The sequence below is a fragment of the Diplotaxodon limnothrissa genome, linkage group LG14, assembly GCF_057381915.1.
Source record: "Diplotaxodon limnothrissa isolate DT_005_m linkage group LG14, D_limnothrissa_male_GT1.1, whole genome shotgun sequence".
Lineage (NCBI taxonomy): Eukaryota > Metazoa > Chordata > Actinopteri > Cichliformes > Cichlidae > Diplotaxodon > Diplotaxodon limnothrissa.
This window is the reverse complement of record NC_140609.1, coordinates 17,252,652-17,280,099: the sequence shown is the minus strand read 5'-3', so window position 1 is coordinate 17,280,099 and position 27,448 is coordinate 17,252,652. Positions and strand designations below refer to the sequence as shown.

The 27,448-nt window shown below is 41.4% G+C and overlaps 1 protein-coding gene across 1 annotated transcript; it reads left to right on the top strand.

Annotated features, from left to right (window-relative positions):
• The first annotated feature begins 221 nt into the window (after positions 1–221).
• Positions 222–26,568, top strand: LOC146618672 (clathrin heavy chain 1-like). The gene is made up of 32 exons (XM_085371228.1): positions 222–531; positions 2,790–2,997; positions 8,261–8,529; positions 8,736–8,897; positions 9,057–9,170; positions 9,293–9,466; positions 11,919–12,116; positions 12,337–12,537; positions 12,819–12,971; positions 13,109–13,231; positions 13,423–13,560; positions 15,377–15,541; positions 15,631–15,811; positions 15,898–16,061; positions 16,140–16,265; positions 16,391–16,533; positions 16,682–16,916; positions 17,023–17,145; positions 17,297–17,442; positions 17,625–17,808; positions 17,951–18,143; positions 18,289–18,446; positions 18,569–18,733; positions 18,865–18,972; positions 19,279–19,446; positions 19,742–19,891; positions 20,014–20,145; positions 20,241–20,351; positions 20,526–20,696; positions 20,838–21,059; positions 26,060–26,135; positions 26,251–26,568. The coding sequence occupies exons 1-32, from the start codon at positions 490–492 to the stop codon at positions 26,379–26,381; spliced, it is 5,034 nt and encodes a 1,677-aa protein (XP_085227354.1). The 5' UTR covers positions 222–489; the 3' UTR covers positions 26,382–26,568.
• The last annotated feature ends 880 nt before the right edge of the window (positions 26,569–27,448 follow it).

Sequence of the window (27,448 nt, the reverse complement as noted above, 5' to 3'; positions counted from 1 at the left end):
GTACATGTCCAAAAAACTAGTTTATTTTTATACAAAATTACAATGTATGCAACTTTATCGAGTAGAAACATTTTTCATATTATTTCTTAGTTAAATTGGGGTGAACTTCTTGTCCATACGTTCAGGGCCAGAGCCAGTGCCCTTCCAGAGATCCCTAGATGCTTCCGGACTGGGAAGGCTGTGAGCCGTTTCCGCCGCCATTGCGGATTTTGGACAGAAGATCAGCCATAGCCACTGCTATCCATCGATGCAGTGCAGAAAGCATACACAGAAGGGGGGGGCATATTTAACATTTTTCCACTGATATCTCACTTCGGAAACACGATTACCCACAGCATCTTGCCTATTTTAAAACAGTGCTATCGTTTTCACCGACTGGCTCCGACCTACACATTCAGTGAGGAGGTCGTAGCTAGCGCGGTGCTGCTGCTGCCTAGCTAGCTGTACGACCAGAATTTCAGGACTCCGGAGAAGCTCAAGGAAACAACCATGGCTCAAATCCTGCCTATCCGCTTCCAGGAGCACCTGCAGGTAAAGTGGTCGAATCTAGTAGCTATATCGTTTCCTTACATTCTCTTTGATCCCTTCATTTTCCGGCTTAACGGTCGTTTTGACAGCTTTCTAGTTCAGCTAGCGTTAAACGTCAATAACCGCAGCAAATGAATGACCTCCCATCCCCCGTTTAGCCAGCAGCTAATAACTAGCCTCTCATGCTAGCTCCTCATTCATTGTACTGATGCTGTCACTCGCGGCCAGGAGGCGAAACTAGTTAACGACAATCACCTTTTCTGACCTTGAGTGACTATTTATTGGGTTGTAGCGTATGACTGATGCACGGCCACGTTTTGGTCTGTTCAGCGTTATTTCAATATCGAATTAACGTTTGGACCTTGTGAGGCGAAACATTCCAATCGCTGACCTGCATAACATGAACGCATAGTATAGCTGTTTAAAGCATGCTTTATGTTATTGTCATGTGCCCATTTAAGTTATGAGCCGTGAAACCGTGGTCAGTTGCAGTCTGACTAGACTCAGAGATGCTTCACGTCATAGAGAAACGTTATGTCACGACAGGCCATTTTTTACTGCTGAAGGGAGAGTCGGGTTATTCTTTAGGGTTTTTCTGACTGAAATGTAACCCATTCATCGCGTTATCTGAAGTGAACCAGGTGGTCCATTCAGTCTGCCAAAAGAATACGATTTTGTTCTGCTGTCCACATTCATATCAGTCAGTCATCTGGTACATCCCAGCTTCTGGCTGTATTGGATATACCCAAGGTTCCCAACCATAAATCAAAGCTTGAACCCCTGTGGAGATTTTGTTTATACTGTGACCCTTGGATGACCTTTTGCCAAGCTTCAGGTATTTTTTGTTAACTAAAGGCACAATTGAAATAAGCATACTTGACATCATTGGCTTTTTACAGTGAAGAATGTACTGGAGATGCACCAGCTATGCATTTCTGGGCCAAAAAATATATATAAACAAACAATTTGCCCTGTGTAGTATGTTGCATTACTACAATATTATTATCTCCCCCTGCTGGTAATGCAATTTCTGCATGCGTGTCCATTTCACGTTTTGGACGGGCAATGCGTGAAATGAACATGGTAGACCAACATGTCTGTTACACGTTTTGCTGTGATACTGGGTTGCATAATTTGTTTTTTTGTTTTGTTTTGTTTTTTTTTAATTAAAAAAAATAAATTTTTCTTCAGTCTTTGTTTATCTCAGATACGTATTTCATATAAACAAAGCATATCAAAAAACACAAAGAGATTAAAAACTAAATTCAACTTCCCATAACTATACCAGTGTCTGAACAATAAAGACAGATAACGTACGGTTCCATGTTATCAGTGTGTTAAGCCCACATTCTCAGAAGCATTGAGCCTGCAGATAAATTAATTCACAATATTTTTAATAAAGCTTTCAATCTACTGAAACGAGTAATTATAAACACCTTGCTTGAGTTGTCTGTCTCTTCAATAATAACATCATAGCATCTTTTTAAAGCTACATTAGGTTTTCGTGAACTCACTTTCCTTTCCTTTGTACATACATTTGCATAAGAGGAAATTAACTTGTGAATACATCAGTCAACATTTCCTACAGATATTATCATTACCTGTCATTTGATCTGTAATAAGATGAGCAAGATATTCGACCTTACTACCGACAGTAAGATTGTTATCAAGTTTCAACTCTGGAAATCTTTGTCCTCCTCAGTTCTGCAAATCATTACAGGTCACTTACGGGGATTGCATGTAATGTTATTTTCTACAGCATTGGCAGAACATATGTGTATGAGCTGCTGGAGATCAGCACTACTAGCACTATGACCACAAGATCATCTGCATACATAATATCAAACTCTAGAATATTACCAACCGCTTTGTCATAAATGTTGAGTATTTTATCAAAGTGTCTTTGAAATGTATCCAGCATAAACATAGATGACCGCTGTTAGTAGATATGATCATATTTGCTGATATAAGTAAACAAACTGGGCCTTAGAGTGGGCCTTTGTGTTAGGAAGCCCTGTTAGCTACTATATAATCATAGTAATATGTGTTAGCTTCTTTAACAGAGGTCTGTACAATTTTGTTATTTCTGGACATTGGAAAAATACATTTTATGATTGAGTAGCACATATTGGTGATATTGCTTTGATGAAAGTTCAGAACCTTTTTGGTTAAGGAAAAATCCTGCCAAAGGAAATTTTGTCTTCGATATTGTACTGTGTGCCAATGGCTGCCATTAAAACAGGTCTTCTCTTCATCGCCAGCTCCAGAACTTGGGGATCAACCCAGCCAACATTGGATTTAGCACGCTTACAATGGAGTCTGACAAGTTCATCTGTGTACGAGAGAAGGTTGGTGAACAGGCTCAGGTTGTCATCATTGATTTGGCTGATCCCAACAACCCCATCCGTCGCCCCATCTCTGCCGACAGCGCCATCATGAACCCTGCTAGCAAAGTTATTGCCCTTAAAGGTAAGCCCCCATCTTAAATCCACTGTTGCGCTTTTATCACGTAGTAAGTGTGCTAGGATTTCAAAGCACATGGACTTAAAAATTAAGCAGCTAAAATTGGTTTGTACCTTGCTATCTTGATATTTGTTTTGTTTTTGTAAAAAGTACACTGGTCCATTTGTGTAAAAAAAAAAAACAAAAAAAAAAAAACTGTGTTGTCAGTTATGTAGCCATCACAGTCTGCTTTTCATTTTGATGTTCATATGTAGATCACCCCATTTCTGTTTGTTGAAAACGACTAGTAGCTAAATAGTGTGTGTGTACGTAGAAATGTAATTGTGCTACATTTAGAATTTGCTGTTTTAGTTCACGAAGCAGTAGCACTAGCAAATTGTCATGCTGTCATGAATCCTTTGTCTATTTTGCTTGTTTTTGCTCTTTTTCATTTCTTACTGCTTTCTTATGTTTGCAGACGGTGAGTTGAATTTTATGTATCATGAGTTGTCAGAGTGATCCTGTATGCACTGTCTTGAAATGTTTGCACAGTAATGAAAGTAATTTAAACGAATGTCTGGATTTACAGTAATAACAGTAGGCGAGCACAACAAAATTAAGACAGTAGCTTAAAGGACCATATCTTCTTTTTTTTTTTTTTCCCTTTTGTTTTCTGTGTTCACGTGTTTTTTCCATTAGCTACACCGGAAATATATTTTATATCACAGTTGACCATTTCTAAACACTGTACCTTATTTTCGTACTGTACTGGAGTTGATGACAAATTTAAAAAATATAAAAACCTATGGGTTATACATTTGCATTGGAAAAGTAATAAATTAGACATTATCCTCCCCATATTTTGTTATTATTTGATAACCAGAGTGTGTGCCTGTGTTGGTCATATAGTCGAATTAATGCACTGACATTGTGGTGAAAACACATGTAAATCTGTCTACGTCTTCATTACACAGCAACAATAAAAGCCTTCAGTAATACAGTTCCTGAGTTATTTTTAAACTGTCATTCACAACCTGAAGGCATCCACATAGCTGCTGAACATCTGAGTCAGAAAGTTGTCTAAACTAAATGAAGATTTTCTGTGACTGACAGTCACCGTAATATACGGAAAGTCAGGTGATTATCTGGAAAAATTGAGATGCCTTGGAAAATAGTTCGTAATAAAGTGGAACGTGTGTGTAGTAAAAGGGGAAAAAACATGCAGAAAACAAAATGATATGGTCGTATTAAAAATGTGAAACTGTCAAAAAGGATACCGTGGCAATCACAAAAGGATAACAGAATGGTTAATGAGATTTTCCCATTTTAAGGTCAGGCTTCAGGCTTAAGGGTTTTCTTTTGTTTTTTTGGTGAGTGTAGGAAAAACAGAGAATGCTTAAAACAACTGGGCTGTGATGCCAGCCTCATATCACAAAAATGTGCTGCTCAGTGTGCAGGTGCAATTTTGACTGGCTTGCCTCTGGGATAACGCAGATATTAACATCAAATGCTCATTACCTCATTGTCACCTTGCAGATACTGACATTCATGACAGGTTTTCAATAACTGTTCACGTTTTCACACTTTCAGTGTGTGGTGTTACTCTGTTTTAAATAGCGACTAATTGTAATTTTTATTATACCAGAGGATTAGTCATATACATGTGTTAATTATTTAGGGTTTGGGCACACATTTATATTTTATATATTCTAGACTAATAATTTTGCACTTTATATCTTGCATTGTAGTTATGCAGGCAGTTTATTTTATTGTGCACTATACCCACAGTATTACCAAAAACTGTTCAGAAATGCCACTATACTGTCAGTCATGCACTTTGTTACCAGTGAAACATGTGGTTTATTTGGTTTGGGCCAGATTGAGACTAGAGCTTATACCTATAAGAATTGAAGTGTCTTTCCTCCAGTGCGACTGAACTGGAGGAAATGAACAGAATGGCTGTGAGTGCATCTGTCCAGCATCCTTCTCATCATCTCATCTGTTTTTGTGCTTTGTGGTCTTACTAATCTGCATTCAGACCCAAACCACATCCCTTATTTTGGGATTAAATTTCAGCTTGAATCCCCTAAGACCTATGACAACATGACAGGAGTTTGATTTCTTTAGTAGGTTGTGTGGGTGGAAAGCTCAACACAGGTCATTTCGAGCATGCACTGTGGACCATGTCATACTAGTAGGTAGGCAGTAGTTCCTAACTGATCTGGTTTGGATTGAAATATTGATGAAGAATTGAAATACTGAACCAAAACTGCATGAAAGGTCACTGTTGAGCCATCTGAGAAGCAAAGACACCATAGTATTTGTGCTAGTGCTGGGCGATATGGAAAAAATATTTATCACGATATGAATTATTTTATATCACGATAACGATAAATATCACGATATACCACCTGACCTGTGGTCATCTATAGAGTACGCAGTCTGTAAACAGCGAGCGCAAAGGGTCCAGTCTTTGTTAATGAAATGGATGGTTACACTCATGTTGGGGTGCGTATCTTTGCTCGTCCATATGTCAGTTGTCAAGGCATAATGCACGACACTGCAAACATCCTTCTCTACTTTGGCCCGGCATGCATCATATAAGCAAGGCAACTCGACTTTACTGAAGTGCTTACGACCGGGCATAACGTAACTCAGATCAAGAACTTTGACGAGGTCACGAAAGCTGTCCTTCTCAACTACATAAACAGAGGCGATGCCTTTATAAATGTAACGTGAGATGGCTCCTGTGATTTGTTTATGGCGCTGGGAAGTTTTTTCATACGGCGTGCCTTGTGCGAAAGACTGCTGTATCTTCAGGTAGTATAGCTGAAGATACAGCAATTTTCCCAAATTGCTCCCGTCGTTCCACAACTTGGTTTAGCTCGGATTTTCTGCATTCTTGAGTATTATTTTTCGTGGACCTTCTGTAGGTGATAGAAGAGATTTGTTGTGTTGCCACTGAGTGCAGGAATAGTTTTATAGCATAGCTTGCAAATGGGCATCTTCTGCTCCATGTTGGTGCTGTTGAACCCAAAATGTAACCAAATCACAGACGCACCCGCTCTTTTCGGTAAAAGTGCTTCTTCTTGGGCTGCCTGTGTAGCTGTCTCTGCCTGTTGCATGTCCAGGCATGAAACTGCAACCTGTCGCACGTCCATCGTTTTGAGTTACCGTAAAGCATGTTGCAAATCCGGGTGCACGCAAAGCAGCACCATGTCGCAAAACCACAAGAGTTTCTTTGTGAAAAATATCAATTTTTATACTTTATTTTTTCTTGCATAAAGTTAAGAGCATGTATAGTGAGAAGACGACACAAATTTATTTGCCACAGGCTATTTAACCCTTTAAGACCTACCATAGAACCAAGTCCGCCAGAGCTTATTTTTATATTTTTAAATGCTGTAGTGCCATTTGTGGGAGAATTTCAAGTTGCTATACATCAATACAACCGTTATAACCCAAATTGTAATAATATGTATGCATTAAGTCCATAGTAACTACATAAATTGCAAAAAAGCGCAATAAACTACAAAAAAAATTTAAAATCGTTTGTGGTTTTTTTTACATATATTTCTAGTTAGAGAAATTTAAGAGGCTTATTCCTTTAAAACTGTAAATACAAAAAAGTTGCACAAAATAGTTTCCAACCACGAGAAATTTATTTTTAGTGTCTTCATAGTTTTATTTTTGAGATACACAAATTTTTATATACTTCAGGAAAAATGAAAAATATTATAATGCAAATTTGCAAAAAAAAACCAGCATGTGCATCAAAATAAACTATTTACAACGGTGTAATTTGAGATCTAAGCATCCCAGAAACAATACAGAAAAGCATAAAGTCAAACATGACTTTTAAAAACACCAGCAAAGGCTTATAAGGCCCTGAAGGTAAAGAACTACATTTCCGCGAAATGATGTCACGTCCGGTTTCGGGCAGGTGCTGACACGCGATAGTTCGCGCTGACGTATTCCAATGTAGGAAGTGTTATGAACAACTGATCGGATCGGCAAAGCCTGTTTCTGGAATATTATGTTTTTGTTGCTGCAAATGCTTTTTATGCAATTTTTGCAAAGCTATATGTGGAAGGAAACCGTGACCTAGGACAAGCTAATGGCATAAGATGTAAGTACAACTCCGGTTTCATATGCAAGAACAATTATTGCGCTAGCTTACGTGTTTCCAGTTCTACAGGGATTTAAAAATAGTTAGGCAAAAGGAGTGTGCCTGCTCCGGTTTTAAAGGGTTAATGATATATTTTATGTAATAATTTATAAAATTAGGTTAGAAAGGATAGAAGACAAAATGGCATGATAGACACTTTTCTATCGTCCACACGATATATATCGTCATATCGCCCAGCACTAATTGGTGCTATTTCCAATCAAGCTCCAGTACTGCATTAAAAAATGCAACCACCTGCAACTGCATCAGAATGCTAATAAGAGTAACTGATAATGAAATTTGGGGGTCAGTACCAGTTTCAAGGGAATAGAATGAAAAATTTGGGTATCAGTTTTCTTGCCAACAGATATTAAGCAACATACAGGCCTATACACTGGTTCTAGTCTAATTGGAAGAAGACCAATCTGACTGATAGATCTGTGAGTTTAAAGCTTTTTATGATAAGGGATTGGGTTATTCCAATCCTCCATTGCCACTGCAAATGAATCTGTTTGTTTCTATGGATATTTAGCCAACAGTGTGGCACACCTCATTTAGTTTCTTTGCAATCTTGGCTACCTCTTGCTGTGCCGACCTCACTGAAATGAATGTGGGAGCTGTATTTCTTTGATGCAGTGCTAAGCACAGTCTGAGTTTCTCTAATAAAAAGAAGAGTAATTAATTGGTGAATGATTTTATATTATCACAAGAGGGTTGCATAGTTAGACGCAGCTGAACACGTAACAGTTTATTGCATCAGATGTTACTGAATGCAGATCCAACATTTTAAGTGGTTGCCCTTTTGTTGGTCTTGCCCCTTTTTTGTTGACACTGGTACTGGCTTTTTGTATGGTCTGTCGGTGTTACACACACAAAAACCAAAAAAAACCAAAACCCTCCCCGATTACCTGCATTTCCCCCGCAATTGGAAGAGGTATGCCCAATTGATTTCCTCCCAAACTCTGCTGTGGGTTGTGTGCCGTAGCTTTAGTCAGTAGACCGATTCAAGTTTTCTTTCTTTCTTCCTCGTTTTAAATGTTACAATCTAAAAATTTTGGAGGGGGTGGGCTAGCAGCGTCCCAGCACGGCTAACGTGTTAACCTCAGCTCTAAATATTTTCAGCTGCAAAGACCCTGCAGATCTTTAACATTGAGATGAAGAGCAAGATGAAGGCTCACACGATGACGGATGACGTGACCTTCTGGAAGTGGATCTCCCTCAACACTGTCGCCCTGGTCACAGACAACGCGGTCTACCATTGGAGCATGGAGGGTGACTCTCAGCCAATCAAAGTATTTGACCGTCACTCCAGCCTGGCAGGCTGCCAGATCATCAACTACCGCACTGATGCCAAACAGAAGTGGTTGCTGCTCATTGGCATTTCTGCACAGGTGAATTAACACAGTTTGCTTTAGCTTCGTAATATTACAATCAAAATAATATTTCAGACAAAATATTAAAATGATGTCAGTGTGTGTGAAATGCATCACATTTGTATTAGTCATTGCAGGGTAAGTTTATGATATAGCAGAATTTATAGCAGAAAAAACCCCATCACAGACTTTAGTCTGATTTGTGGGCGTTCTCTCCTCCTCAGCAAAACCGTGTCGTTGGAGCCATGCAGTTGTACTCGGTGGACAGAAAGGTTTCTCAGCCTATTGAAGGACATGCTGCTGGATTTGCACAGTTCAAGATGGAAGGCAACACCGAGGAATCGACTCTGTTCTGCTTTGCCGTGCGGGGACAGGCGGGAGGAAAAGTAAGATTTATACTTATTAAGAGAAGCTCAAAGCCTCGTAGCTGCAAAATAAAAAGATCGGGATGAAGTAATTTTAGTGGAAATTAATACTGATTAGAAAAAGGCATTTGGGGTCTTGCTTTGTCTTCTTTTTGTTTTCATTACTTTTTTCTCCCCTAGCTCCATATTATTGAAGTGGGGACTCCACCAACTGGGAACCAGCCGTTTCCAAAGAAAGCTGTGGATGTTTTCTTTCCTCCAGAAGCCCAGAATGACTTCCCTGTGGCCATGCAGGTACAAAACCTCCCTCTTCTTTAATCTGAGGCTTTGTTTATTTAGTATTTAGTTTGGTATCCTGCTAAAGAGTCCTCCTATCTATACATGTTATATCTCCCTTCCCCTTTCTGTACATCTAGATCAGTTCCAAGCAAGATGTAGTCTTTCTCATCACCAAATATGGCTACATCCACCTATATGACTTGGAAACTGGAACCTGTATCTACATGAACAGGATCAGCGGAGAGACCATTTTTGTCACTGCCCCCCATGAACCTACTGCTGGAATCATTGGAGTCAACAGGAAAGGACAGGTACTCAAATGTACACTTGTGGAGTATATTTTGCAGTAGCAAGTCTAGAATGCAATGATGAATGAGCCGCTTATTAATTTCCAGTGGAGCACAGAGCCAAGCTTAGTATAGATATTTCATCTGGGCCTTTGTGCAAGTGAACAGGTTAAACTGTGTTTAATTTTGGATGCAAAATGAGTTGAATAATGTTTTTGGTAGATGTTTTAAATATGTGACAGATAAAATTAATATATTTCTTATCAGATTCCAATTTTATTTTAATATTTGTGACTACATATTGTTTTTGAAAATTGCTTAAAGATATTTTCCAAACCTGATGTATATTTTTAAACCAGTCTGCACACATGTGTAGTGGACTACTTTCCCTGTGGTGTGTTGGCCCTGGTATGTCAGCGTGGAGCCTTGGGTGTGACCTTGACTGAGGAAATCTCTGAAAATATCAGGCAGTGGCAGCATCTTCAGTGTCAGGCAGCATGTGACACTAACAGCAGGTGGCCTCAGCTTGGCCAGGCAGACTACGCAGTCTAATCCTGTTATTGCTCTTGGCTCTCACCTGCGGGTCTGCTGTACACAGGCCAGTGTGCTACACGCACGCACACACATTTCATGTGCAACTGTGTGTGTAACACTGTACACGACAGCTTGTGGTAATCCCTGCATGTAATTCAGAAACGTGACAAGTGCAGGTCTCATAATGCAGTTCTTTTAACTCAGATTTTTACAGTGAACTTAATTTCAAACCCAGGTTTGCCAGCAGTTATTCTCAATTTTGTGTCGAATATGTGCCTGTCTCTTTTTGTGTCTTTATATCACTGTACACCAAACTGCATTTACATTTTGGTGGACTTTTGTTGGAAGGTGTTGTAGCTGGATACAGTTTGACATGAACCAAGAACTTTTTAAAAAAAATATTCTGCCAGTTTTGCAGCATCATAGTATTTATTATTTAGATTCTTTTGAATGTATGATGTGAATCTTTTATATAGGTTCATTAGTCTTTCAGGAGTGTACAGAATATAAAGACAGTTTAATGTGATCCTAATGAAAGGAAAACGAAACATAAATAACACTGCCTGTTATGCTTTTAGCTTAAATATAATGGCACTTTTGGTTCCCGGTGTTTTAAAAACAAAGTCAACATGTGGCATGTTACAGTTAATCTGTCACCAGGAATAACACCTGTTAGGCCAGAGTAATACGTCATCTCAGCCTCACCTAGCTCCCTGAGCCCTGCTGCACTGAAAGTTGAAGAAGATGAATTTCAACTTAGTTTTATTTATATAACGCAAATCACAACAACAATCACCTAAAGATGATTGTTGTTATAATTCAGCGGTCCCCAATCTTTTTTGCGCCACGGACCGGTTTAATGTCAGACAATATTTTCACGGACCGGCCTTTAAGGTGTCGCGGATAAACAACAAAATAAAATGATACGACCAAGACAACAACTGTGGTATCTTGTAAATATAATAATAAATGCGAATTTACTGTGTAATTGTGTAACTTTATTAGCAGCGTACTCCTGAAATGCACCAACAACATTGAGAGTAACGTCCTCCTCTCTGCCTTTTAATGCTCTCTGGTCGCTATGGTAACGAGTAAATATTTCTTTCAAAATAAGACACAACTACAACACGGGAAAAGCCCCAGGGAAACCAAGTCAATGATAACCATAAATTTCACACCCGAGCCTCAACCTAACAACTCATGGACCGGTACCGGTCCATGGCCAGGGGGTTGGGGAACACTATTGTAAGGTAATGATGCTTACAATAATAACTAGAGGGGACCCTTAAAATCAGATGACCCCCTTGTGATAAAGGAGTGTGAAGGGATATTAAGCAGAAGGAGTCTCATTTTGTAAAACCGAAAAGCATCCAAACACCAAACACAGCTCCTTTCTTGGTCTGAAGGGTTTTTTTGGAGCATCGCTGTTCGCGTCACCTCCATGTGTCTTTACTTTTCTCAGCCTCCAGCTGTAGGATTTCCCATCATGTTATGTGCCAGCTTAATTTTGTAAGTGTGTCATTATTAGTTTTAGAGATAGTTAAGACTTTACAAACTATTGAGTGCTGTGGTGTTTTCCCTAAATGAGAGAGAACTGATTGTGAATGAATAATTGTTGTCTTTGTATACATTTTTGCATCATGTGATTAAAATAGCAAGAACAGTGCAGTGGATACAGGTCCCCTGTCATTGGTGACAGTCAGTGACATTTAAACGCCTTTAAAAGTCACAGTGAATGTGTTTTGTCGCGGTTCAGTTCTAATTCTGTCAGGCGGGCAATTACCACCAGTACAGCTAGCATACGCCACAGCACAAATATCAGTGTTAAATAGCTAGCAAAGACAACAGCTGTTTAAAAAGTATGAACAGCTTCTAACTAACTGTAAAGGCAGTTAGGTGTTACCAATTACACATGCGTTTATGTGCACATTTGATTTTCCAGGTGTTGTCTGTATGCGTGGAGGAGGAAAACATCATTCCATACATCACCAATGTGCTCCAGAATCCAGACCTTGCACTCCGAATGGCTGTCCGCAACAACCTCGCTGGTGCTGAGGAGCTGTTTGCTCGCAAGTTCAACACCCTTTTTGCAGCAGGAAATTACTCAGAGGCTGCAAAGGTGGCAGCGAATGCACCCAAGGTACTGCCATTGTGCTTCTGTGCACTGAGACTGTGAGTCTAAGATTTCAGTAGCTTATATAACTAGGAAAACCAAAGAAAATTTGTAAAAACAAGTTTAGATAATGCTTCCAAAATTGTTTAAAGGGAGTACAGCCCGCGCGCTGCTTTTATTCCTTTTTCCCGTATTTTACCTTTTTGTATTTTCAATGGGCTAAGAAGTTTCCATCCTACCTCTCCAGGGTATTCTGCGAACACCAGACACCATCCGTAGGTTCCAAAGTGTTCCCGCCCAACCAGGCCAGACGTCTCCCTTGCTTCAGTACTTTGGCATCTTGCTGGATCAAGGCCAACTTAATAAGTTTGAGTCTCTGGAGCTCTGCAGGCCTGTCCTTCAGCAGGGCCGAAAGCAGCTACTGGAGAAATGGCTAAAAGAGGATAAGGTATGTGTTTAGTGGTTGGTTTTAAAGTGGACAGTCTTTATCTTAAGTTTAAATATTTATATCTCAAGTTCATCTATCATATCATAGAGTAAAAAAAAAAACTGAGACCATGTAAAATCAGAGTGCTACTCTGACTCACTGAATCACATAAATCATTTAGTATAAAGCAGAAGATCACGTAGGCCAGTGAAACCCAGATTCCCTTTTTTTGTTTTTGTTTTTTCCACTGTACCATGGCAGATCACTGTTATAGTTTCTAACCCTTCTGTTTGTGTTTACAGCTGGAATGTTCTGAGGAGCTCGGAGACTTGGTGAAGTCTGTAGATCCAACTCTCGCCCTCAGCGTCTACCTCAGAGCCAATGTTCCCAATAAGGTCATTCAGTGCTTTGCAGAGACTGGCCAATTCCAGAAGATTGTTCTCTATGCCAAGAAGGTTTGTGATGACTGACTTGGTAAATAAAATATCTTGGGCTGTAATATGGTTCACAGTGTTTTGTTTTGTTTTTTAATACACCTACATCACAGATGGGGAGCATCTCATACATCCTTACATGTCTGTCATCCTTGTAGGTTGGCTACACTCCAGACTGGATCTTTTTGCTAAGGAACGTAATGCGGATCAGTCCAGAGCAAGGTCTTCAGTTCTCTCAGATGCTGGTTCAGGATGAAGAGCCACTGGCTGACATTACACAGGTAAAAATAAAGATTTTTGGGGGGTAACGTGGCTAAAAGATACTATGACTATGATCTGAATCGTAGTTATTCTCACAGTTGTAGCTGAGCACATGATTGCAAAAATATCCCACACCTCTGCGATGTGTAGCAACACAACCAAGATTTTGAGAGTTTAACTTTTGCGGTTTCTCTGTTATTTAATTTTCCAGATTGTTGACGTATTCATGGAGTACAACCTGATCCAGCAGTGCACGTCCTTCCTACTAGATGCCCTGAAGAACAACAGACCCATGGAGGGACCACTGCAGACGCGCCTGCTGGAAATGAATTTGGTCCATGCACCACAGGTACATGAACATGTAGATACAGTGGGGCAAAAAAGTATTTAGTCAGCCACCGATTGTGCAAGTTCCCCCACCTAAAATGATGACAGAGGTCAGTAATTTGCACCAGAGGTACACTTCAACTGTGAGAGACAGAATGTGAAAAAAAAAATCCATGAATCCACATGGTAGGATTTGTAAAGAATTTATTCGTAAATCAGGGTGGAAAATAAGTATTTGGTCAATAACAAAAATACAACTCAATACTTTGTAACATAACCTTTGTTGGCAATAACAGAGGTCAAACGTTTACTATAGGTCTTTACCAGGTTTGCACACACAGTAGCTGGTATTTTGGCCCATTCCTCCATGCAGATCTTCTCGAGAGCAGTGATGTTTTGGGGCTGTCGCCGAGCAACACGGACTTTCAACTCCCGCCACAGATTTTCTATGGGGTTGAGGTCTGGAGACTGGCTAGGCCACTCCAGGACTTTCAAATGCTTCTTACGGAGCCACTCCTATGTTGCCCGGGCGGTGTGTTTTGGATCATTGTCATGTTGGAAGACCCAGCCTCGTTTCATCTTCAAAGTTCTCACTGATGGAAGGAGGTTTTGGCTCAAAATCTCACGATACATGGCCCCATTCATTCTGTCCTTAACACGGATCAGTCGTCCTGTCCCCTTGGCAGAAAAACAGCCCCATAGCATGATGTTTCCACCCCCATGCTTCACAGTAGGTATGGTGTTCTTGGGATGCAACTCAGTATTCTTCTTCCTCCAAACACGACGAGTTGAGTTTATACCAAAAAGTTCTACTTTGGTTTCATCTGACCACATGACATTCTCCCAATCCTCTGCTGTGTCATCCATGTGCTCTCTGGCAAACTTCAGACGGGCCTGGACATGCACTGGCTTCAGCAGCGGAACACGTCTGGCACTGCTGGATTTGATTCCCTGCCGTTGTAGTGTGTTACTGATGGTGACCTTTGTTACTTTGGTCCCAGCTCTCTGCAGGTCATTCACCAGGTCCCCCCGTGTGGTTCTGGGATCTTTGCTCACCGTTCTCATGATCATTTTGACCCCACGGGATGAGATCTTGCGTGGAGCCCCAGATCGAGGGAGATTATCAGTGGTCTTGTATGTCTTCCATTTTCTGATGATTGCTCCCACAGTTGATTTTTTCACACCAAGCTGCTTGCCTATTGTAGATTCACTCTTCCCAGTCTGGTGCAGGTCTACAATACTTTTCCTGGTGTCCTTCGAAAGCTCTTTGGTCTTGGTCATGGCGGAGTTTGGAGTCTGACTGTTTGAGGCTGTGGACAGGTGTCTTTTATACAGATGATGAGTTCAAACAGGTGCCATTCATACAGGTAACGATTGGGGGACAGAAAACCTTCTTACAGAAGACGTTACAGGTCTGTGAGAGCCAGAGATTTTCCATGTTTGAGGTGACCAAATACTTATTTTCCACCCTGATTTACGAATAAATTCTTTACAAATCCTACCATGTGGATTCATGGATTTTTTTTTTCACATTCTGTCTCTCACAGTTGAAGTGTACCTCTGGTGCAAATTACTGACCTCTGTCATCATTTTAAGTGGGGGAACTTGCACAATCGGTGGCTGACTAAATACTTTTTTGCCCCACTGTACATCAGGTCCAGACAGGCCAGATTATTTCATTTACCAGTGACCAGTAGGTCTCACCTAAACTAAAACGGCGCTCTAGCTTTCTTTCCCCAACTTCTTTCACAACAGATCAAATCTTTTGCTGTTTACAGACATGTTTGGATTTGAGTGTCTGTGTGTGACAGGGCCTGTCTGTGTGCCATTTGTTGCAGGTTGCAGATGCCATTCTGGGTAACCAGATGTTCACCCACTATGATCGCGCTCACGTGGCCCAACTGTGTGAGAAAGCAGGCCTCCTGCAGAGAGCGCTAGAGCATTACACTGACTTGTATGATATTAAACGAGCAGTGGTGCATACACACCTTCTCAACCCAGAGGTACGACACAGATCGAGAATATAAAATTGCTGTTGTGGTTTGCAGTGATTGTCTTTGTGTCGCTGATGATTTTCTATTTATCTCTTCAGTGGTTGGTGAATTTCTTTGGCTCCCTGTCTGTGGAGGATTCCTTGGAGTGTCTGAGGGCCATGTTATCTGCCAACATCCGGCAGAACCTGCAGATCTGCGTGCAGGTCGCCTCCAAGTACCACGAGCAGCTCACTACTCAATCCCTCACTGAACTGTTTGAGTCATTCAAGAGCTTTGAGGGTTAGTGGGGAAGGTGCAAAAAAACAAAACCCAACGTATCTTTTGTTTTACTACTTTTGCTAATTCTGAGTTTTTTTGCTTTGAAGGTTTGTTCTATTTCTTGGGCTCAATTGTGAACTTCAGCCAGGATCCTGAAGTTCACTTCAAATACATTCAGGCTGCGTGCAAAACAGGCCAAATCAAAGAGGTGGAGAGAATCTGCAGAGAAAGCAATTGCTACGACCCCGAACGTGTGAAGAACTTCCTCAAGGTCCGTGCAGAAAACGGTTATCTGCAAAATAAACCTGTGATTTTTCTGTCTGTCAACATTTTATTGTGTTTTTTCCAGGAAGCCAAGCTTACCGACCAGCTGCCATTGATCATCGTGTGTGACCGCTTTGATTTCGTCCACGATCTGGTCCTGTACCTGTACCGCAACAGCCTACAGAAATACATAGAGATCTATGTACAGAAGGTACATTAATAAAACTCCATCCTTTTACTCATTTATTCTCTCTCGGTATTGGTCTACCTCTGTGGTTGTGCATTTGTTTTTACCTTGATGGAAACGTGTCATAATTCTGTTGTCATTTATTCCAGGTGAACCCGAGCCGTCTGCCAGTAGTCATTGGTGGATTATTGGATGTGGACTGTGCCGAAGATGTAATTAAGAACCTGATCATGGTGGTGAGAGGACAGTTCTCCACAGATGAACTGGTCGCTGAAGTGGAGAAAAGAAATCGGTGAGAACCAAAAGAACTGTTAAAAGTGCACCGCAAAAGAGGAATCGCTCGCTCGGCGGTCTAACTCGACCTGTGTGTTAAACTGGTCCTTTCCCTTCATGATATTCTGTCAAAGCTTGTGACACATTTACTGTGCCTCCTTCTCCAGCTTGAAGTTGTTGCTGCCTTGGTTGGAGGCTCGTATTCATGAAGGCTGTGAGGAGCCTGCAACCCACAACGCCTTGGCCAAGATCTACATCGACAGCAACAACAACCCCGAGCGTTTCTTGAGGGAGAACCCCTACTATGATAGCCGCGTGGTGGGCAAGTACTGTGAAAAGAGAGACCCCCACCTGGCTTGCGTGGCTTATGAAAGAGGACAGTGTGACCAAGAACTCATTCACGTGAGTTTAAAAACAAATCATTTTAACTGGAAGGCGAAATTCCGGGTCATTAGTAATACGAGGTTTTTATTGGCCTTTTATTTCAAATATTTTCGTTCTGCTTCAGGTGTGCAATGAGAACTCACTGTTCAAGAGTCTGTCCCGCTACCTTGTACGCCGCAAGAACCCAGAGCTGTGGGCAAGTGTGCTGTTGGAGACCAACCATTACAGAAGACCACTCATTGACCAGGTGTGACTTTTTACTATCTCTGATACTAAATCATGCCACTTAAACTAGTGTATTGTTAAAAGTTCCCAGGCTGTAACGCTTCGTTAGCTTGCATACTGTAAACCAATCATCAGCTGTTATGCGTCATGTTTGTCGTCGGTCTCTGCTGCAGGTCGTCCAGACAGCCTTATCAGAGACCCAGGATCCAGAGGAGGTGTCTGTCACAGTCAAGGCCTTCATGACCGCCGACCTTCCTAACGAGCTCATCGAGCTTCTGGAAAAGATTGTGCTGGATAATTCTGTCTTTAGTGAACACAGGTAAGAGTCTTACCTGTATTTAATGTTGTTCTTCTTTTATTTAACCCTTCATATCCAAGATTTAGACATCACTGAGTCCCCTGCTCATAGTTGTTGTTCCAGTTGACGAACATTGAGCTTGCAAAGCATTCGATATATTCAATAATGCATTTAGTGAAAAGCTTGTATCTTGTTGATTTCAGAAACCTTCAGAATCTCCTCATTCTGACTGCCATTAAAGCTGATCGGACACGCGTCATGGAGTACATTAACCGTCTGGACAACTACGACGCCCCAGACATTGCAAACATTGCCATCAGCAATGAGCTGTTTGAGGAGGCCTTTGCTATATTTAGAAAATTTGATGTCAACACTTCTGCTGTGCAGGTGCGCGCTTTCGTTATTAACTACAACTTGTTTAAAGTTTTTAAACACCTTGTTTTTGTCTTAATTCAGAGCGTGCTAACAGCCCTCAGAGTTTTGCCGGTCATTTTGATATTCAGCGATCTGAATGTTTGCTGCTGTCCAGGTCCTGATCGAACACATCGGCAACCTGGACAGAGCTTATGAATTCGCTGAGCGCTGCAATGAGCCCCCAGTTTGGAGTCAGCTGGCAAAGGCGCAGCTTCAGAAGGGCTTGGTGAAAGAAGCCATCGACTCTTACATTAAGGCTGATGATCCCTCGGCCTACATGGAGGTGGGACAAGCTGCAGCCCAAAGCGGTAAGATGATCTCTTTCAGTTTTTAAAACTAAGATCTAAGATCTTTATCACTTACCTTATTGTTTTATTTAATCAAGATACTTAAATGGCGTAATGTTAAATATGCAGTAGATAGGTGCTTATGGTAGTTAATTTTTGTGTGCAGGAAACTGGGAGGACCTGGTGAAGTTCCTGCAGATGGCTCGAAAGAAAGCCCGCGAGTCATATGTTGAGACAGAGTTGATCTTCGCCCTGGCCAAGACCAACCGCTTGGCCGAGCTGGAAGAGTTCATCAACGGACCCAATAATGCTCACATTCAGCAAGTAGGTCCTGACACACACACACACGCAGTTGTACATACAGCAGTTCCCAGTTAATTCTTTACACCGTGTTTACAATTACAGCTGCTTCGCTGGTCTAACTTAATTTGTTCATCTTCCATTAGGTGGGTGATCGATGCTATGACGACAAGATGTACGAGGCAGCCAAACTGCTTTACAATAATGTGTCAAACTTTGGCCGTCTGGCCTCAACTCTGGTTCACCTGGGAGAATACCAGGCAGCTGTGGACGGAGCCCGCAAGGCTAACAGCACCCGTACCTGGAAGGAGGTGAAGGAGATCAGTTTCATTTTTGAAAGTATAAAGAGTGAGATCAAGTTCAAGCCTTATGTTCAAAACACAAACTCACTCGACTGACTAATTTTAACAGCTGTTTTTTGTTTTTTCCTCTGCTCTGTCAGGTGTGTTTTGCTTGTGTAGATGGGAAGGAGTTCCGTCTTGCCCAGATGTGTGGCCTGCATATTGTTGTCCACGCTGATGAACTGGAGGAGCTCATCAACTACTACCAGGTATGTGGGGTACCTGTTGGCCAAACACCATGGTCTTTCAATGAATGATAAGTAGGTGAGCATGTATACTATCACTAATCTGGCATAAATAACAGTCAACAGTCATATAAGCCTGCGGATAGCAGGGTTTCCAGTTTTCTCCAGCTTACAGATGGTATATTGTTTTCCTGCGCCTCAGCGCACTGTATCTACAGACTTGAGTTTTGTTTATGATGGTTCAAGGGCCTCAAAATAACTTCCCAGATTGTGTAGGGGAGCGAGATTAAGGGTTATAGTTGTGTCACTAAGTCTGTCTGTATCCTCCAGGACCGTGGTTACTTCGAGGAGCTGATCACCATGCTAGAGGCTGCCCTTGGGTTGGAGCGTGCTCACATGGGCATGTTCACTGAGCTGGCTATCCTCTACTCCAAATTCAAACCCCAGAAGATGAGGGAACACCTGGAGCTCTTCTGGTCCCGTGTTAACATTCCAAAGGTGGGTGTGAGAAACGGATTTAGTATGAGCTTTACAGCCAAGCAGATTTTGGCAGGAATCTGACGAAATGCATCACAATACACCGACTGCGACTGCAGTTCAGTATAATGTGATTGTTTTAAACATTTTAACAAAACTATATCTAAAGAATTAGGATTTAAAAAGAAGTAAAGTAAATAAACTCCTCAGAGGAACAGCAACTACAACTTTGACATCTTCAGTAACGTCTATAAACCCGCATTCGTTTTCAATTGTTAAATTGTTAAATTTGACTTGATGTCTGTTTGTGTGTCAGGTTCTCAGGGCAGCTGAGCAGGCCCACCTCTGGGGAGAACTTGTGTTCCTCTATGACAAGTATGAGGAATATGACAATGCCATCATCACTATGATGAATCACCCAGCTGATGCCTGGAAGGAAAGCCAGTTCAAAGACATTGTCACTAAGGTGCAAAACATAATTTAAAAGCATATGGTAGTGCTAACAATTACTTCTCTTGACAGGAATACAGCACAGAGCTGCCCTTTTTTTTCCAAAAAACTTGTTTAACTTCATTATGTTTGTCATAGGTGGCTAATGTTGAGCTGTACTACAAGGCCGTCCAGTTTTATCTCGAGTTTAAACCACTGCTGCTGAATGACCTCCTTATTGTCCTCTCTCCAAGACTGGATCACACACGTGCTGTCAACTTCTTCAGCAAGGTCAGTATGATTTTCTTTGACTGTTTCTTTGGTTCAAATCAAAAGATCAAGACTTTTGCCAGACTGAAAACTGATAAACATTTCTGTCTGTTTAGGTGAAACAGCTGCCTCTGGTTAAGCCTTACCTAAGGTCTGTCCAGAATCACAACAACAAGTCGGTGAATGAAGCACTTAACAACCTCTTCATCAATGAAGAAGACTATGCGGTATGGTTTCATTTTGTCAGTTGGGTCTTATAACATGTGCTGTGCTCTGATGTTTGATTACAAGAGAAACTCTTTGTTATTGTTAATTCCAGCAAGCACACATTTAAAACGTTGCAGTTGTTCCGCATCTTGCTTTCTCAGCCTAATCTCACAATTGTTTCTCGTGTTACTCAGGCGCTGCGCACTTCCATCGACGCTTACGACAACTTCGACAACATCTCGCTCGCCCAGAGCCTGGAGAAGCACGAGCTGATTGAATTCAGGAGGATCGCAGCCTATCTTTTTAAAGGCAACAACCGCTGGAAACAGAGTGTCGAGCTCTGCAAGAAGGACAAGCTCTACAAGGTGCGTGGGTACAAAATTAACAAATGAGTTGCAGAAGAAAAGTACATTCCTAAAAGCAATGTAAATATAAAATTTACATTTGAGCGTGGAAACAAACGATTAGGTGTGTCAGTTTGTTGACCTGGCTTTTTTTTCCTGCAGGATGCCATGCAGTACGCATCAGAGTCCAAAGACACTGAGCTGGCAGAAGAGCTCCTGGCTTGGTTCTTGAAGGAAGACAAGAAAGAGTGTTTTGCTGCCTGCCTATTCACCTGCTACGACCTGCTGCGGCCCGACGTAGTACTGGAGACTGCCTGGCGACACAACATCATGGACTTCTCCATGCCGTACTTCATCCAGGTCATGAGGGAATATCTCACTAAGGTGGGTTGGCCAGAGGTAATGAGGATTAGGACAAAGTAAATGACTTTATGATATGGCCTCTAAAGAGAGAAAAGCATCTCATGTTACAAACCCAATTTATAATTGTAAGGTCAAAAGTTTAGATACACTCATCATGGGTATGAATGTCATTGCAGCTAAGTGATTTCTTTGAGGCGTTCGCTTTCCAGGGTTAAATGATTGTACAGCATACATCTTTAATATTTTTAAAAACAAGAATTGGCTGCATACGTTTGAATTTATTTTATATTTTCTCTAATCCACACAGACACAAAGGTAAATACAGGGTACCATATATACATAGATCCCCACTTATATTTAGTTAAATGTCCCTTAGCAAGCATCGACCAGATGCTTTTGGTAGCCATCAATAAGCTTTCATTATAATTCTGGCTGGATATTTGACCACTCTTCTTAACAGAATTGGAAGAATTCATTTAAATTAGTTGGCTTTTATGTGTATTCCACAAATTATAAATAGGATTGAGGTCGGGGCTTTGGAAAGGCTATTCTAGAAACGTATTTTAAGTCTGCTTTATTCATTCCAAAAACAGTTCTGATGTGTTTTTAGGATCATTTTCCTGTTAGAACGTGTAATTCTGTCCAAGTTTCAAATGTGTAGCTGATTTAAGATGAAGTTGAAGAACTTGGAGATAATCCTCCTCCTACATTATTCCATACACGTTGTGCAATGTACCAGTACTACTGGCATCAAAACAGCCCCAGCGCATGATGCCGCCACCACCATGGTTGACAGCTGGTACTTATGTTTAAAACCCTCACCTTTACTTCTCCAACGAAAGCATTTGTCTTGTTCATGTGGTAGGCTGTAAATTACTCCACTTGAAGGTGTTTATTTTGGAGCAGGGACTTCTTTTTTGGTCAGCACTCTCTGTCCATGGTGATGTTAAACTTGCTTCACAGTAACAAGTGTTACTGGTGTTCCAGCAGTTTCCAGCTCATGACAGGCTTAAGCCTCATGGTGGTTCCTGGGTTGTTCCTGAACATCCTAACCCATTTCCTCTCATCTGAGGGTGACAGCTTGGGTCTTCCAGTGAGTGCTGTCAAACAAATCCTTTTCATGCTGGTAAAGAGAAACAACCAGTTGTAGTCAATTCTGATCACTAATGAGAAGTTAATAAGTCTTGTCAAGTTAAAAGATACTGTGGATCAGATTTATGTGCATTTTTGATTCTGTCTAAATAGCAGAAGATCATAAATAAATTCAAACTTGTGCACCAGACCCTTGTCTTTTAAAATCATTAAAGATGTATGCTGTACAATCATTCCACCCTAGAAAAAGAACATTATAAGCCCAAAGTAACCATGACATTCATGGCCATGGTGAGTGTTTGTGTGTGTCCAAACCTCTGACCACAACTGTATAAGGACATGCAGAGATGTTTCTTCTGCTGTTAGATTTAAAGACTTAAATTAGTCCCATCGTCCCTTCAGCCATCTTTGGAAGACTAAGAAAAATCTTAAATCTTTTTTCTGATCAGTGCCCAGGATTTCCATCCATCTGTTACAAGAAACAGTAGCAGCAGCTAAAATGTGTTTGCAAATACTGTTGGACTCTCAACAGTATTGCACAGTTAAAGCCCCCACCTCCCAGTACTGCCAGTTCTTTCCTTCATTCATGTTCATCGTCCTTTGCATCTGTCAGTCACCATGTGTCATCACTGGTGTTTTCCTTTTTTCATTTGGGTTTCCATCTATTCAAGCTGCTTTTCCATACAAATGTGTTACGGAGGAGATTCATAACTGCTGTGTGACTCATTATGCCATTTATCTCTGTTACATGGCAAGCAAAGCCCACACGAAAGAGAAACACCTGATTCTTTCATAACAGCGCGCAAACCCGAGTGAAGCATTTACACATTTATGTTCCAGTTTTTGATGATAAATTCAAAATACTTCAGTCTGTTATTTAAGCTGTTCAAGAAACAAAGTGATTGTGTCACGTTAAATGAAGGGATTGTGTATATCTGGGTCTTTTTTAGCGACATAGAGGAGCCATGTTGTTTATACTAGTCTAAAAAGTGAGGCGCAAGTTCACGGTAGCAGGTTTGATCTCAAGTGTGCATTTGTATCAAAAGTGGCATTAATTACCCGCATCACTCGTAGGATTTTTATATTTCTTCTTTAAGTGACAAGTCCTCTGTTTGCTCTCTCTCTCTCTTTCTCTCTGTCACTTTCTATTTTGGGAGACTCCCATTTGTTTTTTCCTCCCTAAGTTGCCTCTCTGAATTTCCTTTCCAGGTTGATGCGATAAAGGAAAAGGTGAAAGTCCAATCCATTTTCTAATCATTCTTTTTGACCCTGTCCCCTGTCCTGTAGCCTGTAGTTTGGAGCAGTAAAACTAGTACAAACTGCATGTTCCCTCCCCTCCCGTCCCCTCTCCCATGTCACTCTCTGCTGCTTCTGACTGTAAATTCCACATCTCCACTAGACCACCTACCAACCCACGAGACTCCAGAGCGGGGCTCTTCACGCCCATCAAGAGCCCTGATCGGCTTGCTGGTGTGTCCGTGACAGCTTGAGTTTTGCCTCAGGCCAGGAATCACAGAACTGATTGGTGAATTGGACACGTAGCTGACAGCTAAACTCAGATTAATTGCTGATTCAGCTCCTGAGACTTTATGACACTTCCACAGTCATTTTTTTGAAGATCTGTTATAGCAGTGCAACGGTAACGGCCACCTGCCGCAGCTGAAAGCAGCTTCAGAGTCTCTCAGTTGGTCTTTGTAAGTCTGCCTCTTAGAGAAAGCCCTTTCACATATTTGTGTCAGACGTGCAACCGAGCCCTCGACTGAAGCCAGCATGCTTATCAGCTCTCCTCGGCCGTGGGTGAACAGTGCCACTCTGCTTAGCCTCCCCTCACCTGCTGTGGGTCAGGTCCTTTTTCTGAGATTTGTAGATTAATTCATGTTTTACTGTCTCGTACCTCTGCTCAGCTGCGCTCTACTGCTAACAAGTTTATTTCAGGAAGCAGATGTGTTTATACTGTCGATGTTCTAGGTTTGCCTTTTTTTGGTTTTAATCAAATAGTGGGAGGATATTGTTCTGTTTAAACAGTGGTGCATTAGCATAGACTGCAGCTGAGTGTAATATTAGCATTAGAGGAGCCACAGAGGCTCCATTTTAACAAAGTATTTCTTTTCTGTTGTTTTCTGTCTGCCTGTACTTATTTCAGTGCTATAGTTACAATACTGGCATTAGAAACCATAAATGTTAGCCTGTTACATGCATTTTTAGAGGGTGTATTTTTCTCTGTTTCTTTGAGTATTCTTGCAAAGTGAGCTCTCTTCAAGCGACAAATTGCTTTTGTGGGTCAGGGAATAAAATCTGTAGTCCGGGTGTATCCACTGGGGAGAAAAAAATCAGAACTTGTAGAAAACGACCAGCATGCATTTCCCTCCTCCTCCCTTGGTAGCATCAGCTGCACTCAGGCCAGGCTAAGAGACATGTTGTTGGCTGTGCCTGCTTCTTGGAAACGTTGAACTGGCTGTACAGTACCATCCCCTCCACCCTGTCGTTCACGCTCCCTCCACTTTGGCTCTCTGCTTCTCTGTCTTTCTCTCATGCACTCCTCAAGAAATAAATGACTAAACTGCTGCTTCAGCATGTCTCTAATAAATCGGCACACTTTTCTTAAAACGGCCTCTTAACTAGATCGACTGATGTTTTTCTTTTTCACTAGTAAACCAGACAGTATGTAGAGAACTGAACCCAAAACCACCGTGAGAGAATCCAACCCCCCTTTTTGTTTAAGTTATCTTATCTCAACTGCAATGCACGCTGGCGTAGCCGAGAGCACTGAGGGTAATATCTGAAGCTTCCCGCTGGCTGCTTAATTCTCTGAATTGTTTCAACTGTATCTTTTGTCCTTTCGACTGTCATTGTCTGCTTCTGAGCTGAGGCTAAAACACCAAAGAAGAAATAATGGGAAGTTTGAGAAAGTTTATCTCAAGGCTTTTACATGTTTTACAGAGCTGTTTACACCCATGCAGGGAGTTAGAGATACGATATGTAGCATGTTAGCTACAATATTAAAGTGACAAAAGTGAACGTCTGATTTTCAGGCTTTAGAAAATGTAGTTTAAAGCCTGAAAAGTCTGGGGGGCTTCATCCAATCACACCTCTTTTCTGGTAAAGGTCAGGTGAGTAGTAAAAAAAACAAAAAAGGAATTAAAACACTTCATTGCATGATTGGAAGGAGGAAGCAAGGGGTTATCAATCTATATATATTTACCTTTTCATTTTATTTGACCTTATTTTACATTTATTTAATTTTGCCTGTATATAATGGCCACTTTCGCCTGTAAAAGTATTAAATCTTGGAAACACCAAGTTCTTACTGGTGTGGATTGGCATTTGTGTTTTCAGAACACCCTGGATGCTAAGCTAGGAAACAAAGATGACGACAGATCCAAGCAGGTTGGTTAGTATACGACAGTGATTTTTTTTAAAAAGAATGAGGTTAAGTTAAAGGTAAAATGTGACAGTAAGATGGTTGAAATTGCGTAGTTGTAGTGTTCTGGAAGAAAAGCCTGATGTGAGGGTGTTTGCACTGGTGCAGGGTGGGTTCTCTACATACTCACACTTGTTCAACATGTTAGAGTAGATGTTTTTGGGTGGCTGGATGGTGGGACCATTATTACCCAGTAGCTGTTTGTCTTTGTCTCCCCTCCTTACTCCCTAATTCGTTTCACAGTAAGTGGATGTCCATAAGGTAGAGTAGCCAGTAGCTCTGTAGTTGTAGTTATTCCTCTTAGGCTCCTTAGCGAGGCCTGCTTCCCGCAGCCTGTTTTTATTTAAATCTGGACTGTAATCGTCTTCGCCTGTCAGGAATGGTCCCATCCGTCAGCCAGTGAAATAACCCAGAGGTCAGTTTTTACAAACCCTTGCTCTTCAAGAGCCCCGTCGTCTTCACTTTAACTGAAGTGTGACACATCCGCTGTCGTCGTGTGCCCCCACAGGTGGACAAACTCGAAGCCTCCGAGTCTCTGAGGAAACAGGAAGAGCAGGCTACAGAGTCTCAACCCATTGTTTACGGTAAAAAAGGCCTCATGTTCAAAACTGGATCACCGTAGTGCCTTTTGAGAATAGATTTAATAGTTTGATCGCAGCTGTGGTGTTTTTAAGTACTCATCTTGGCGTTGTCTTGCAGGCACACCCCAGCTTATGCTCACAGCAGGGCCCAACGTGCCCGTGCCTCCTCAGCAGCCCTACGGCTACGGCTACACAGCAGCACCCAACTACGGCCAGCCGCCACAGACCACCTTCGGTTACGGCATGTGAACACCCAACTACCCACATCCTCCCCCACCCACAACTCAACCCAACACCTTCCTTCCATCTGTTCTCCCTCCTTTGTGTTCCTCACCAGCTTCCCATGGTCTTCTACTCACAACAGGGGCCACAAGCAAGCAACAGCCCACTCTCGTTTCTGGCACTATTTTTTTATTCTGTCGTCCTGTTCCAAGAGAAAACACTTAACTGCATCGAAGGACTTTTATTTGTATTGTTTGAAAGAAATTGGACCACACGTTTGTTTTTTTCCACATTCCATATTTATGACTACTTATTAAGATATTTTTGTGTGGTTTTTTTTGGGTTTTTTTTGTTAATGTCAAAAATTTTTATTGGTTTATGGAGAAGTGGACTTGCTCAAGCTCAGCAATGAGCCTTTGAAGTAGGTGGAGGAGCATTGGATTTTGCACTCATGAAGAAATTAATGTAGAAGAGCTCTTACTTTTGATGTACTGAACATGTGGACAGCTTACATTGTCTCGTTTGTCTGTATAATGCATTTCATCATTGTATATTCTGAGGAAAAAAGGTTACATATAATATTGAACATATATTGCCATTTCAGTGGCTATAGCTAGCAACACTAAGTAATGATAGTATATTCTGCACAGGCGTGTAGCTTTATGGAGTTTTAAATGCATACAGACGTATGTCACTGTGTGACTGGGAGTGTGTGTGTGTGTGTGTGACCTAAAGGTCTGAATAAGAATTTTAACCCCCCTCTCTCTCTCAGCCTGTACTGAGCTTCTTCACTCCACCCATCTAGATATTAGCGCTCCCTCATTAGCTCCATGTATTAAGGTGACCTCTTGTGCTGTGTACAGTGCTTGTGTGAGACTGTATCTGTGTAAGGACGGGACCACGGCCACTAAACCCCAGGGCCCTTAACCGTACCGCGTGTATGTATTTACTCTGAACCCTTTTCGTGCTGAGGTCCGTGTATGCCAGGTGTTGTGGTGTTCCCCTCGGTCACCGTTACTTTTTTTTTTTTCCCCTCTTTTTCTTTTTCCTCCTCGCGTGTACAGATGTGAAGAATTGAAAACTTTTAGATGGAG